This window comes from Globicephala melas, chromosome 15 (assembly GCF_963455315.2).
Source record: "Globicephala melas chromosome 15, mGloMel1.2, whole genome shotgun sequence".
Lineage (NCBI taxonomy): Eukaryota > Metazoa > Chordata > Mammalia > Artiodactyla > Delphinidae > Globicephala > Globicephala melas.
In genome coordinates, this window is record NC_083328.1 from 85,750,615 (window position 1) to 85,764,687 (window position 14,073).

General features: G+C 50.4%; 1 protein-coding gene across 5 annotated transcripts in view; it reads right to left on the reverse strand.

The window, feature by feature from the left end:
• Positions 1-14,073, reverse strand: part of DIDO1 (death inducer-obliterator 1) — a 51,701-nt gene that overhangs the window by 22,286 nt on the left and 15,342 nt on the right. For all 5 annotated transcript variants that reach the window (XM_030841579.2, XM_060284232.1, XM_030841580.2 and 2 more), the window contains exons 2-7: positions 9,965-10,139; positions 9,335-9,447; positions 7,723-8,560; positions 6,747-7,068; positions 4,596-4,808; positions 3,592-3,805 (exon numbers count right to left, since the gene is read on the reverse strand). In XM_030841579.2, coding sequence (XP_030697439.1) covers positions 3,592-3,805; positions 4,596-4,808; positions 6,747-7,068; positions 7,723-8,558 — 1,585 coding nt within the window. In that variant the 5' untranslated portion in view covers positions 8,559-8,560; positions 9,335-9,447; positions 9,965-10,139. The remainder of the gene's footprint in view (positions 1-3,591; positions 3,806-4,595; positions 4,809-6,746; positions 7,069-7,722; positions 8,561-9,334; positions 9,448-9,964; positions 10,140-14,073) is intronic.

Genomic DNA, 14,073 nt, shown 5'->3' on the forward strand with positions numbered 1-14,073 from the left:
GCCACAGGAGATGCAGAGCCCCAGAGGCCACATGAAGGCCAAAGGGCAGGTGAGGTGAGCAGGACCACTCCTGCTAGAAACTTCTACCCACCCCCACCCCCGCTAAAGCACAAGAACTAAGGGGGGCAGCCAGGATACATCTGAGGGTCTCTGTCAGAAAAAGTACATGTGCATGCGAAACCTCCCCTGCACTGATTTTCTGAAGTTGGCTATTAAAAAAAAAAAAACTGTAAAAAGTAAAACACTTAAAAATACGAGAGAATGTCAATGACCAAGAAAATTCCAGCTATTTGGATAACTTTAAAAACAGCTGTCAAGGTAAATCCTTATCAGGACAAGTTTTGGTTCTCTCTCCAAATGGGGGGAGGAGATTGGTGAGATGTACAAGGCTGCTTTGTCCCCACCCACATTTTTTTGCCACTGAAGATCTGGAAGACACAGATAAAAACAGCTCGTGCAGCTGATAAAACATGCCTCTCCCACCGTTCCATTTCTACCAAACACCCCTGGGTCCCAGGCACCCCATCCCCCCCCCCATCTATCTCACCGTGGGGACTTGTCTTCTCTTACTACCTGTGAAGCGTGCTCCCGGAACCCACACCAATCCCTGTGAAACCCGCGTCCCCAGATCCACTTCGCCATAGCACGGGGACCGGACATGTGGCACACGGGGACCACAGGGCAACGCTCGCATCGGGGCAGGATGCTAACACATCACTGGACCTGGGTGCACAGGTGCTGCAAGGGGTCCCCATTTCAATTCTCAAAGCTACATGAAACTGCAGAAATCTGATTTTCCAGTCAAAATTTGTTCAGGTCCCCAGAGTTTTAAGTCATCTCAGGGCCATTTAGGGAGCCCCAAACATGGGGAAATGTGCCTATGCCTATCACAATTCCACTTCCAAACCCTAACAAACCAGGGACACTTTCGAAGAACGTTTTCAGCCCTCTTCGTGCCTGTGCCTGGACAGTAATGAGAGGCGACGGAGAGGAAATGAAGAGGAACCATGAGGAGGAGTAAGAAACACAGTGACCTGGGGGGAAAGAAAATGGCAATCGTTTCCATGAGTTACACTGGTTTTGTTCTCAGAAACTCTGAAAAATTAAAAAAAAAAACTCATCAGAGAACAAGTACGTGTTAATCCCACCACCCCGAGGACCTGAAGATCTACTGACTGTCCCATGAGAGAAGCAGGTCAGAGCCTCTGTGTAGCAAGGTCTTGCCCGTGACGCTCATGAAGGGCTGCCCTGAACCCACAACCCAAGGCCAGCGCCAATGGCCTGGGAGAAGGGGGTGGGGGGCAGAGCACCTCCAGGGGCAGCACATTGGCTGCCCAAGGATCTACCCAAGATTTGACCTGAATCCAGGTCAACATGGAAAACGCCCCCTTCCTAAGAGCTGTCCTGGCATCACCTGCACCCAGAAACATATCACGCTCTGCAGCCAGGGAGGCAGGTGGGGGCCCTGGTGGGGATGCAGGGTTCTGCTGAGTGTATGCGAGGGACCCCCTCCCATTGTGCCTGTGTGTGGGGACCCGGGGAAGGTCCACAGCCACTGCCACTGTCAAGTAATGGTTTGGGGAAGAGGCAGAGGCACAGCTGCTACTCACCGAGGCTGAAGTCGGGTGTTTACCAGCGACCTTTTACACTCCTCCCAATCATCTTTTGGGAAGATGACATTTCTGGGATAACAAAAAATGATCAGAAGCAACTAGCTCAAAACCATGTCCCTTATGCAGGCTAGAAGCTGTGGCTATCCATCCACGTAGTTCTGAGACGTAAATGTGCTGGGAAGGTGATCAGTGAGGAGCTGATGTGCAGAGAGGGAGGGTGGGGCAGAGGGAAGAGAAACCCCGCCTGTGAGCAGAGCCACCACCTCCTGGGGGCAAGTCTCCCCGCCCCTCCACCCCAGTCTTCCCTCAAAAACCAGGAAGTCAGAACTGGGGATAAGTAAGCACCCACCCCTCCCCCAAACCCCGCCAACTTTCCTTTCTCACTGTGCGCCCTACATCTGACTCCACACTCGGAGCCTGGGGGCAGTCTCCCAATTCTGGTCAACAGAGATGGAAATTAACTGAATTGAAACCAATCACCCAGGGTTTTGTGGCTACACCTCGGTTTTCCTTTTATTCTGTCACGTGCCTATAACCAACTGAGAACATTTAGCACAGGATTCCAACGTGACTGCTCCCCACCCCTTCCCAGCTGGGCGATGCTTATATTTAGGTCCATTCGTAACCCCTGTAGAGGCGCTACTGTGTAGAGGTGCTAGAACTTGATGGGTATTTGCGACACGTTGTTAGCATGAAGTTCTTGGTTCAAACAACCTGAGGTGTATTGAGACTCATTTTAATACAGCAACTGGTTAACTCTATATTTAACCACTCACTCCAAAAATCCAAAAATAAATAAAATAAAATAGATAAATATGCATATATATACACACACAGCATTGCTTTGCAGTTCACTTGCAACTCCATTTCTCAGGTCTTGGGTCATTTACATTCTCAAAATGCATCTAGTTATGCAGTTTTCTAGCCACACTACATCCATGAGGCCTTCCCTCAGGCCACTGGCCTAAACAGCCCGCTGAGAGGAGGAAGCAGCACGTGGCTATAATCCTGGGATTTGGGGCCATTTAACCTCTTGTGCTTTTAAAAAAAGTTGCAAGAGTATAAATAAAAGATAGCATAAATAAAAACTGAACACAAAATGACCTTAACCATAGAATAAGAATAAGATGTGCCCCAGAGCAATTTAAATTTCTAAAATTTAATTTTGGAGAATGAGCTGAAAAAAAGAAGAAAGAGAAAAGATTCAAGCTGCATGATCTCATGGGATTGCAAAGGTCTGTCTGAACTTGAAGCCTGGGGTGGGATGACCCAGCAGTGCACGCCAAGACTCCTGGTCTGGGTGCTGCTCAGAGTGGAGACACTGTGCTCACTTACCTTCAAGCACAGGAAGCAGGGTAAATGGCCTTCAAGCCTGGCATGTGTGTTTATGTTGTGTGTAGTATGTGAATTGGACATAAAAAAAATTCCGGTTCCGTCAAAAATAATATAACTCCTGAAACTCATGCTTCAGTTGAAAATCAGCTACAACACTACTGTGCTAATAGTAATAGGTTCCCACAATATACAAGGAAGTGAGGGTCACGTGTGCTGGGAGCAGACTGTGTGGAAAGACCCCCGCGTGGAGAGCCCACGGCGGTGACGGCGCTGTGGTGAACATCTGGATGACGGCGGACCTTGAGTGCCAGGCAGCGCGCCCCCTTGTCACATTCTGCTGAAGATACTACACATACTTACCAGAGACTGATAGTAAAGAAAAGCGATTAAAGACATCAATTGTCAGAGGTGAGACATTCAGCAACGGGTCTCGTACAGCTTTTTGGAAACACTGACAAGAAGTCCCGACAGACTAAGGATGGGCACGCGGGGCTCAGGAGGCCTCCTGGACTTGGGCAAGGGCTTTGATCTCTGCAGGTGCAGCAGAAAACACGGCTAGAACTCCTAGCTCTGGACAGGCCCGAGTGCACGGCCGTCCAGAAAGACCGGGAAGGGTCCAGAGCTCCCCCCGGGTGATACATACATTTATACAACAGTGGCGGCCAGGGGGCAGCAGTCTTTTCTGGCTTTACTGCATTGTAATTGTGGTCGCTGGCCCAGGACGGCGTGCTGCTCTCACAGGGCGGCTCCTTAGCGAGGACCTCACTCCTTGGAGGGACCAGTGCCACCTTCTTCGCTGCGTTCTCCTTCTTGTCTGGAGCCAGTCTCTTGTGCACAGAAGAGATTTTAATGCCTGCCTGGATAATCAGTAAAGCCCCAATCATTAATGAGGTCAGAAATTAACCTTTGCTCATTTCACTCTGCAGTGAGGGTCACGACTCAATCAGCTCCTGGGCCATCCTAAGCCCAATACACTGCATCTGCTCAGCAGCGGGCTGGCTACTCCCCCACATCCAGCAGGCCCGCATCAACATCCGAGCGATGAGAAGGTCCCTGACAGAATAACCCGTCATCCTAGCATCCTGATGAGGTGCTAGGCCACCAGGATAACCGAGGGGCCATGGAGTGAGGCAGTGAAGCAAGGCGGAGAGCACGGCTGGCCGGGGCCCTGTGTGAGAACGCGCCCAAATAACACTGACAGGCAGGAGCTGCAGACACAACAGCACGTGGAGAAAGGACAGGCGTCCAAACAACATCGCTGTACCCCACCAGGAACTCAGTGCGGCACCCCCAGAACCCACTTGCCACCCCGCTGCCTGCGCGTCAACTCCCCACACAGACTCCAACAGGGACCGCTCTCCTCCCGGCGGGGCTGGTGTGTGGGTGGAGAGCTATTCCATGCAGCAGCCGGTTCCCACGTTTCTATCAGTTAATCCCTCGGCTAGAGGCGGAGAAGGAAAACATGAGAACACGTGCCTATTTGTAATGCTGACGAGAACACTCGTGGGCAAGGCGGAGGGCAGTGCAAAGGCGCCGCATCCTGTCTGGGCCTGTGTGCCCTACACTCTCCAAACCAACCCACCGAGCCCGTAACCTCCAGACGCTTTTGGTTTCAACTACACAAATGGTTGGCCTCCGTCAACTCACCTGAACGCTACATTTCTGAAGAATGATTTTTTCCGGCTTTGTCTTGGGTTTCTCTTTAGGTTTTGGTTTCTGCTCTTTCCCTGCGCTCAGGAAGCGCATGGTGGCCGCGGCGTGTTTCAGGATACAGTCGCTGCTGCAGTAGACAGAGTCGGGCTGCGCCACGCTTGAGCACCCGGGGCCAATGCACCTGGCGGCACCAGGCGCCTCTACGACCTGCAGGATCAGACGCGGCTTCAGTGCTCGCCCGCTTTGGTGGCTGTGGCACTTCGTAATACAACTATTCACGGTACCGAGATTACTGCTTTTAATCATGTATGAAGAAATTATGAATAAAGATGTACCTCTGTTTATTCAAAACACACAAATCCACCTCCCCCGAGTAAGGCCCTCAAGTTCTTAACTGCCCGTCATGCCACGCAGGAAGGGCAGAACTCTAAGGGGACCCCGGCACTCCTGCTGCATACTTCTGAACACAATGGGATTGCACGCCACAAGTAGGTTCCCTTATCGGGCAAATGGGCAGGGATTTTACCAACGAAATTAAGATCCCAAGTGAGAGGATTGTGAGTTAGTCCAAAGGGTCCAACTTCATCAACTGAAAACCCTTAAAAGAGGAACTGAGCCTCCAGAAGAGAAAGGATTCCACTGCTGCCTCTGCTGAGAGGGCGCCCAGGCCTAGGCTCGGCGGGCAAGGTTGTGAGACGACACCCAGGACACCCAATTAAACGTGGGTCTCAGAAAACAACAGATAACTTTTTGGTGTCACCATGCCACACAAATTGCCCGGGACATATTTTACCTGCTAAATCAAGTCAGAGCTTTTGGAAGTGGATCTTTCCCCAGCCGAGCCTCTGATGAGACCTCAGCCCCCACCGACACCCGGAGGGCAATCTTGTAAGACCCAGAGCAGAGGGGGCCCGGCTAAGCCAGGCCTGGGCTTCTGAGCGAATAAATGTGTGTTGTTTAAGCCGCTAAACAAGTCTGTGGCTGCCTGCCGTGCAGTAGGAGCCTGGCTCACGACAAGGGCTGAGCACAGCTGTCCACGATCACTAGAACATGTTTTGACGGTCGAGACTAATAAGATACATGAACATACCCCTCAAATGTACTTGAGCAAAATCTTGCGTCTCAAATTATGCACTTAATTGTTTTTTCTCCACAGAATCCAAGTTTTACTCAGAAAAATACTTTATGTGTAGTCTCAAACACATCAGCAATAACATGACGTTTCCTACTGACTTACATTTCCATTAATTCTTCTTCCTTACCAGTTATCACCATACTTCCACTCGATGCCTCCTCATACCCCCATGACAGGTAAAATTTAAATGGTCCAGCCCTCGAGGCTACGTCAGTGCAAGGGGGAGACGGCGGGAAGCTATGACACGGCCACCGCAAAGTCGTCTGCATGCCCAACACTGGCTAGAGAACGGGCTGTGGGGGCGGCATGGGCCCCCAATTCAAGGAAGGCCTGGGGTGAAAACATGCTCTGAGTAGGACAATCCTGAGAGCCTGAGACAGCTCTCAAGATGCACGGAAACCATGACCAAGAATCACGGCCCTTGGGCAGGAGAAACGAGTGAACAGAGCTAGGGAAGGAGCATATAGAGCTGCACAAGCACTGGGGAGCGGGAGACCACCATAACAGAGGGCGTGCCAGCCGCAGCTGAACTGTCACCCTGGGGAGCCGTGCGGTCACCACCGCCGGCCTTGGCATCTTGCTGCGAGGCAGGGACAAGACCACTGGTTCTCTCAAGGCGGTGACGGGTAATATAGGTGCACATGTGCCCCTGTGACTCAAAAATAATTTTGTTTGTTCACATATGCACTTCAAACTCAGGATCCATTCATGAGGAAACTGAAGGGAAGACTTAAAAAAGTGAGTCCACTTATGGAAAATGTTAAGTCAGTAATAACAGCATAGGAGATAGATATGATTAACAAACATAGAGTAAGAATAGATAGGCCTGCCAGCCTGGAGCAGGTGCATGGACCTGGGAGCTCGCAGAGCCCAGCCCTGCGCACAATGCCACTCCTGGGAAAAGCTAACTTATCTCAGAAGACAAACGCTCCTGTCTTGATGTTTCTGCCAATGGCAGCTGAGGGCTCCACGGTCACCTCTACCGCTGACCTTGGGAGACAGGTACTTACGGGCTGGAATATCTTGAGTTTTTTCTTGCCACTTGGGTTTGCAGCTTTCTCAATTCTACCCTTAATTCCTTGGTCTTCACTCGATTTCTGTTCCACGGTTCCTATACTTGTACAGTCTGTGCCGTCGGCGTCCGCAGGTCTCGACCTCGAGTCCTGCGTGCCTGTGGTCTCAGAGCTGGGCTCGTCCTGCACTTGCAGGATGGTGCAGTTTGGGCAGATGTAATCCTCCCCGTTCCTTTCCAAGAGCCTCCCTCGAGCCTCAGAAATGCCCACACAGTCGCCATGAAACCATTCTTCACATCGGTCACAGCAAATCATAAATCTGGAATGATAAAATAAAGAATGGATATTATTAGTATAGGAATGGAAAGTGAGAGACCAACTCAATTTTAAACACAAGTCAAATTTCAACCTTCTATTATGAAAAAAACAAAAATATTACAGAAACGTGGAGAGAATAGAATAAAGAGCATCCACGTGCCCTTCTCAATTTTACTAACATTCAATCAAATTTGCTTCATCTTTTCTTTGAGGGAAGCACTCTGCCCTTGACACCACAGTTCTCGTCCACAGAAGGGCAGCCACGCCTATACCCCCCCACACACCCCGAGCTGCCCCAATGTCCACACCACAGCCCAGTCTCAGCCGGTCTGGAGCAGCATCACCCAGCGAGCTCTCTGGGACAGCAGATCCCCTCTGGTCCAGGCCGCCTTGTCCGTGGCTGGTGGGACCGAGGCAGCCAATGTCCCACGCCAGCCCTCACCTTGGTGGAGGGTGTGGCTCTTGGCAGTGCCCACCCACGCCGTTTTTGTTTTTGGACAATGACTTGTTCGTCTTTCCCAAGAGAACAAGTCCCTCATTCAGGCCACCCTGGGACTCTCTAAACTAAGACGAATGGAAAACGCTCTCTGGCACTTTCCACAGCTCGGACTCCCCCCAGAAGCCTGGGCAGCCACTCCATCCTCCCACGACCCACCTGTTATTATGAGGCTGGCGGCACAGGCAGTACAGGGCATTGGGGTCGTACACCTCACATTCGGGCTTGTGTCGGACTGCGTCTCCGGGTTCCTCTGCATTCCCCCCTGGGGCCGCCCTCCCTTCCAGTTGGCTCTCTCTGTCCATTTTCGCCGCCTGGGACGCAGCCCCCAGGTCGGCCTCCAGCTCCTGCGGGACGGGCAGCGAGCCCTCCACTGCATCGCCTGCCTCAACGTCCATGGTCTCCACCGGGTCCTCCTCCCGATGCTTCTTCCGCAGGCGGCTCTGGACGCCCTTGGGGGGCCTGTCCGTGGGCTCCTGCTCGCGCTTTCTCCGCAGGCGATTCTGGAGTTCTTTCAAAGTCAGCCCATCACTGTCGCTATCGGAGGTGTCATCCTCGTCACCACGCCCTCTGGCCTTTGCCGAGGAGGCCTTTCGTTCCTTAGCACCCGTGGAGCCAGACCTGGGACCGCTCTTCCCATCCGAGGTGCTCTCCACGCTCCCCTCAGAGGCGCTCTCCGCATCTGTCACTGGACAGGACGCCGGCTCCGCCGAGTCCTCTAGGGACACGGGGGTGCCCCTCCGGCCCCGGCGCCGTACCGTGGTCAGGAACTCCTCCACCCGCTCGGTCCGCTTCGGCTGCCTTCCACTGCGACGCAGCGACGGGCTCTGCTGCTGCCGGGGCAGCGGGTCCAGGGCATCCATCTCCACATCCCCAGCGCCCTCGCGCTTGGCGATGGTGGTCCTCCGGAACCCCCACGTCTTCCTGAACTCTTTGCTGGTGGGCTTGATGGCCTTGGGCGCATCCTCACCACTCGGGTCACCCTTCTCGTCCATACCTAACGGGGAAATGCAATCAAACCACACCAGGCGTCAGCCAGGGCCGCGGTCCAGGACCAGGACAGGCACCCACCAGCCACGAGAGCGCACGAGAAGGGGCAACACCCACACGGAGGAAACCCAGACACAGTGAATCGCAACAATTCTCCACCTACAAAACCCGAAGGTGTTTCCTAAAGTGCGCTGAGAGGATTCAAGGGGGTTCTTGAAGAAAACTGTAACAGTTACGTATCTAATGTTCAGCAGACAAACACAGCTAGCAAACCAAATCTGTGAACTGGTCAACTGCTGAGGACGAGGATTTGTACAAGTGGTAGCAGGGAAAGAGGAAGCGAGCAGCAGTGCTGCCAGGACAGGACAGGGTGGCAGGTGCCTCGGGCTCTCCAGCACAGAGACGCGGGGCCCACCTGGCTCTGCCCGCAGAGCTCGGTGGACAGAGCGCTGTGCTGGCTCTGGGCCTACTGCTTGGAAGCCCCAAGCTGTGTGTGAGACGTCTGACCACGCTGCTGGAGGGATCACATGGAGATGGGGGATTCGGACCCTGAACCCTGCCCAGATTCCCGAGCCACGACTGCTGACACAAGGTGGGCCCATCCGGCGCTGCGCGCAGGGTCTGCAGCAGCAGTCGCTGGGGCGCTGAGGAGACACTGAGCCACACGCACCCTTGGCGTGTATTTCGTCTCTCCTCTCTCTAACAGACTGTTTAAAGGGTCATGTCTGTGAAAACGTCGCTCCTGTTTAAAATGAAAAAGCCTGAAAAAGATAGTATATACCTTGAGAATTTTTTCCCAAGCGGTGTAGGCTTCAATTACATTTAAATGCTAACGATGACTCAGGTTTTATGCCATGTTCCATCCCAGGGGAAGGACTAATACAGAATGAAAACCTTCAAACAGAAAATACACAAAATTAAACATCACACACAACTGAATTCTCTTTTTGGTTCCCACTAAGTATTGTCACCTCCCATTTCCGTGTCCAGGTCTGTAACTCCCCCACCCTGGGCCTAGGCCCACACTCTCCCAGGCCACTCGGAAGCTGCAGGAGTAGCTGTGACATCAGCACCTGTGCCACCAAGGACCACGCCACTGTCCTGGTCACCCAAGGCTTTCTGCAGGAAGGACTCTCCTCTACAAAATACAGTTCTCACCAGAGAGAATATAAAACGTCATCGTAAATGCACTAAAAAAACCACTCATGTAAAGATAAAGTAGTGCTCTGAATCAGATTCTTAACACACAATTAGACACTCTTCAAGAAATCTCGGGCTAAAGCTTAAACCATTTCAAACAAATACTAATGTTACATTAGTTTCTTTACATATAATGCCACTTCTGAAATAGAAAACATGACATCAAAACTTAAAATTGTGTTGCTGGCGTTTAACACTATTGCCACGTTACCTGCCCCACATGGAAGCTTGGGCGCTTCTTCCGACTTCCTAAAAACAACCAAAGCCTGGCCGATGCAACTGCAGGGTCCAAGGGAAGCGCCAAGCCCCGCAACACTGCTGCTGTCGGTCACTATTCACAGATTACAACGCAGATTATCTCGAGACTGTGATCACGGAGTAAGCTCCTAAAAGAAAACAACAAAATAGTTTAAAGATTTAAAGCAACTATAACTAAAATCATGTTTAAGGGAAAAAAAGGCATGAAACTTTCCAAACAATCTCTTATTTGAATGTACATTACGTGACCCACAAAGACATTCAGCGAGTCGACAAACAAAATCCACAAAACAAAGTCCCCTGCTTCCCTTAAGGACTTTTAAAGAAGGGAAGATACTTTGACTACACTCTGAAAGCAAGGGGCGGGCTGGACAGGCCTCGGCTGGCACACTGGTGGGGAGGAAGCTGGTGGGCAGAGGGCAGAGGCCTCAGTGGGAAGGAGAGTTTGAAAACTGATAATTGGTACCAGATGCTTTCCAATTACAATCTTACTTTTGAGATGGACCAAGGTCAATAAAAACCCAGAGACAAGAGAGAAAGGAACAAAACATGAAAACATGAACAAAAAAATTACACATGAAAAGTCATTATTTAGATTTTTTTTTTTTTTTTTTTTTTTTGCGGTACGCGGGCCTCTCCCTGTTGTGGCCTCTCCCGTTGTGGAGCACGGGCTCCGGACGCGCAGGAGGCTCAGCGGCCATGGCTCACGGGCCCAGCCGCTCCGCGGCATGTGGGATCTTCCCGGACCGGGGCACGAACCCCTGTCCCCTGCATCGGCAGGCAGACTCTCAACCACTGCGCCACCAGGGAAGCCCTAGAAATCCTTTTTTTTAAAAAAATCTATTTAATTTTTGGCTGCGTTGGTCTTTGCTGCTGCGCGTGGGTTTTCTCTAGTTGCAGCGAGCGGGGGTCTACTCTTCGTTGTGGTGCGTGGGCTTCTCATTGCGGTGGCTTCTCTTGTTGTGGAGCACAGGCTCTAGGCGCATGGCTTCAGTAGTTGTGGCATGCGGGCTCAGTAGTTGTGGCACGTGGGCTCAGTAGCTGTGGCTACTGAGTGGGCTCTAGAGCGCAGGCTCAGTAGTTGTTGCACATGGACTTAGTTGCTCCGCTGCATGTGGGATCTTAAGTTCCCTGACCAGGGATCGAACCCGTGTCCCCTGCCTTGGCAGGCGGATTCTTAACCACTGTGCCACCAAGGAAGCCCTAGAACACTATACCTATGTCATCCTTTTAGTTAAAAATCTAAGAGAGATTTCAGAGGACTAATGTTATGATTATTGAACATCACCGTGGTACAGCTCATCTACGTGTATTTACATATTTAAAGAACGTTTCTCCTCCTGTGCCCTCATTCAGTCACGATACCTAGTTTGCTCCACAAACGTGTCTCTGTTTCTAGGTAAGTCCTCGATGTTAACATTTTAACACATTTCGCATTCTAGACCCAGGACTCCCTGCCCGCACCTCACCTCTTCCTCACCTCACACCAACTGCCTCCCCTGTAACTGTGGTCTCCTTGGTGACCTCAGAGCAAACATTCCGTCCCACCTCCTTTTAAAGAGATAGCGACCATCTCACTCTGGTCACCCCCGCCCCCCCATGGCCACCACCTCTCTCACATGTGGTCAACCCATCTCAAAACGAGAAACTTCTCAGGAGAAACTGTTCACAACAGTGAACATTTATAAAAGCAAAGAAATTACGATGTTCTCAGGAATTAAAAAGTTTTTTCAATTTATGTTAATATGAACCCCCCCCCAAAAAAAACCCCATGCCTCTGGATTTGAGTTCTGAATAATCAGAAAAGGAAAATCCAGTTATTTCTGTTAAGTGGAATGAAGTACTTTATTCAGAATAGATCATATCATTGTAGATAATCTGGTTCATTTTGGTTCATTTTTTTTTTTGATTTTACATTTGCAAGATCACTTTCATAATTGCTTCCCAGAAATTCTAATGTAAAATTTCAGGTCATGAAACAAAAACAAACCCCTATGATGAAGGCAAAAGTTAAAAAAGAAAAATTGTGTTATGCTCCTAACACAACTTAAAATGTGGGTCCACACACAACAGCAGGTCACCAAACGGTGGTCACACCATACTAGTAACAACGTTTCCCCAGAGGAAAAGAACGGTGGGCGGGCATCCCTGAAACTGGGAAAAAGAAAACCTGGAGGCGAACATAATGCACTGAGATAGTTTTATATCTTTACATTTCTAAGTGCAAATGTCCTCTCAGCTGAAAACTGCTCCATTTCCTAAGCAGACCTACGAATACCAACATGAAACCTTAGGTTCCCCCAGACCACCCAAGGGCAGGAAGCAGCCCACCACCTCCCAGGCAGCTCTCCAACTTTTTGCTGTTGAGGTCCCTTTATACCCTTAAAAACTGAGGACCCCAAAGAGCGGTTGCTTATGTGGGATATGTATTTCCAAAATTAAACCTGAGAAAGGCTTTCAGAATTGTGGATGTTCCCTGATACCACATCAAACCTCGACAGGCCGCATTTACATGAAAAGTAGTTGTAACACGAATCTGCAACCACGTCCATGAATGCTCCACACCTTCCTGGGTCGTAACGCACTCTGAAAACATCTTTTGCCTGTGTGCACGGTGGCCAGCTGGACACATGCAGAGTCCACACGCTGGCACATTTCATTAGACAACATGAGACGCATCTGTTAACGTTAGCGCCCATCTCCTGAAATGTCTTTCATTACTGGGAAGCCATCAAGCTCAGGGTGGCAGATAGAAGCTTTTCAAAATGCTAACTTTCGTTTAAAGCTGGAATTTTGTCATCAGTAACAAACATTGTCAGTTACTTTCCTCCAGTCTCACACTGTGCATCTTCGAGAAAATGCCTGCCACACACCACCTGGAAAAATGCAGTCCATCGGTGATGCTCTGCGGCCCCTGGCTGCAGGCCCCTCTGGCCCCTCAGGGGCGCTACCAGGAACCTCTGTGCCAGCAGTGCAAACGCCGACCCGGCAGGGCCGGCTCACGAGGCCGACTGTGACCCTGGACAGGGCTTCTGAGCTCTTAGCCTCCAAAGGGTTTCAAAACACACCGTTTCCGGTAGCTCAAGAACATGCTGGATACACGCCAAGCAGTCACACATATCCGCACTTCAGTGTCAGAGGAGAGGAAACATTTGCTTCCACAAAACTGTTCTAAAACCACCGCTTCATTTTCCCTTCAGACTATCCAACCCTTGAAAAACGTTAAGCTGCCAGAAGTGATTTTCTTTAGAGCAAAACCAAAAATACGCTCCCCAAACGTGAGTGATGCCCAACTCTACAACCACGTAAATCTGAAGGCTCCACTTCTACAAAGCTCGTGACGGGTAAGTAACTGCCTCTTACCCATTTGAAGATGTTTAGTTCTATGGACTGGAGACTAATTTCTCTGATACTTTAAAATATAATACATAACCACAATGAAGCTCCTATTTCCACAGCACAACAAACACAAGAAAACAGTTGCAGCTTCTCAAAAGGATAACACACAAGCGCACACCTGTCCTGCCCACCTAGCGGCAAAACAAGGCGGTCCTCCGAACCTCACACCCCCAAAACCATATTCAAAGCTAACAATTTTAATTTTGAAACAATTCTAACCTGCCGGTCACAATTTATATCCAATGCTACAACATAACCTCATTATTTCGGACTCTGCTAACTCAATTTATGGTTCTAACAGGCTGGGCCAAAGTTCACAGTTACTGACATTTCACGTTAAGAGTCTTCCGTCTCATGACGAATCCTTTGCTGGGGATGAGGAGGGACTGAGAAGATGCTGAAAGTTCTATGAAGTACTTAAAAACGCAAGCTTTCCCAATTAAAGCCTCTTTCACAATTCCGTTTTTATTAATGGGATAGTCACTAACGAGGGCACGTCCAGGAATTTGAGAGGACACACGACATTCTGCCGACCTGGCAGCGCTCCCTCTCAGCGACCCCACGCTACCCCACGCTCATCCTGACTCGACTGCACAAGTGGCACTGCAGTCCTTTAGGTGGCCAATCCAAAGTATGCCGCTTTCCAAGTAACACTGTCATTAT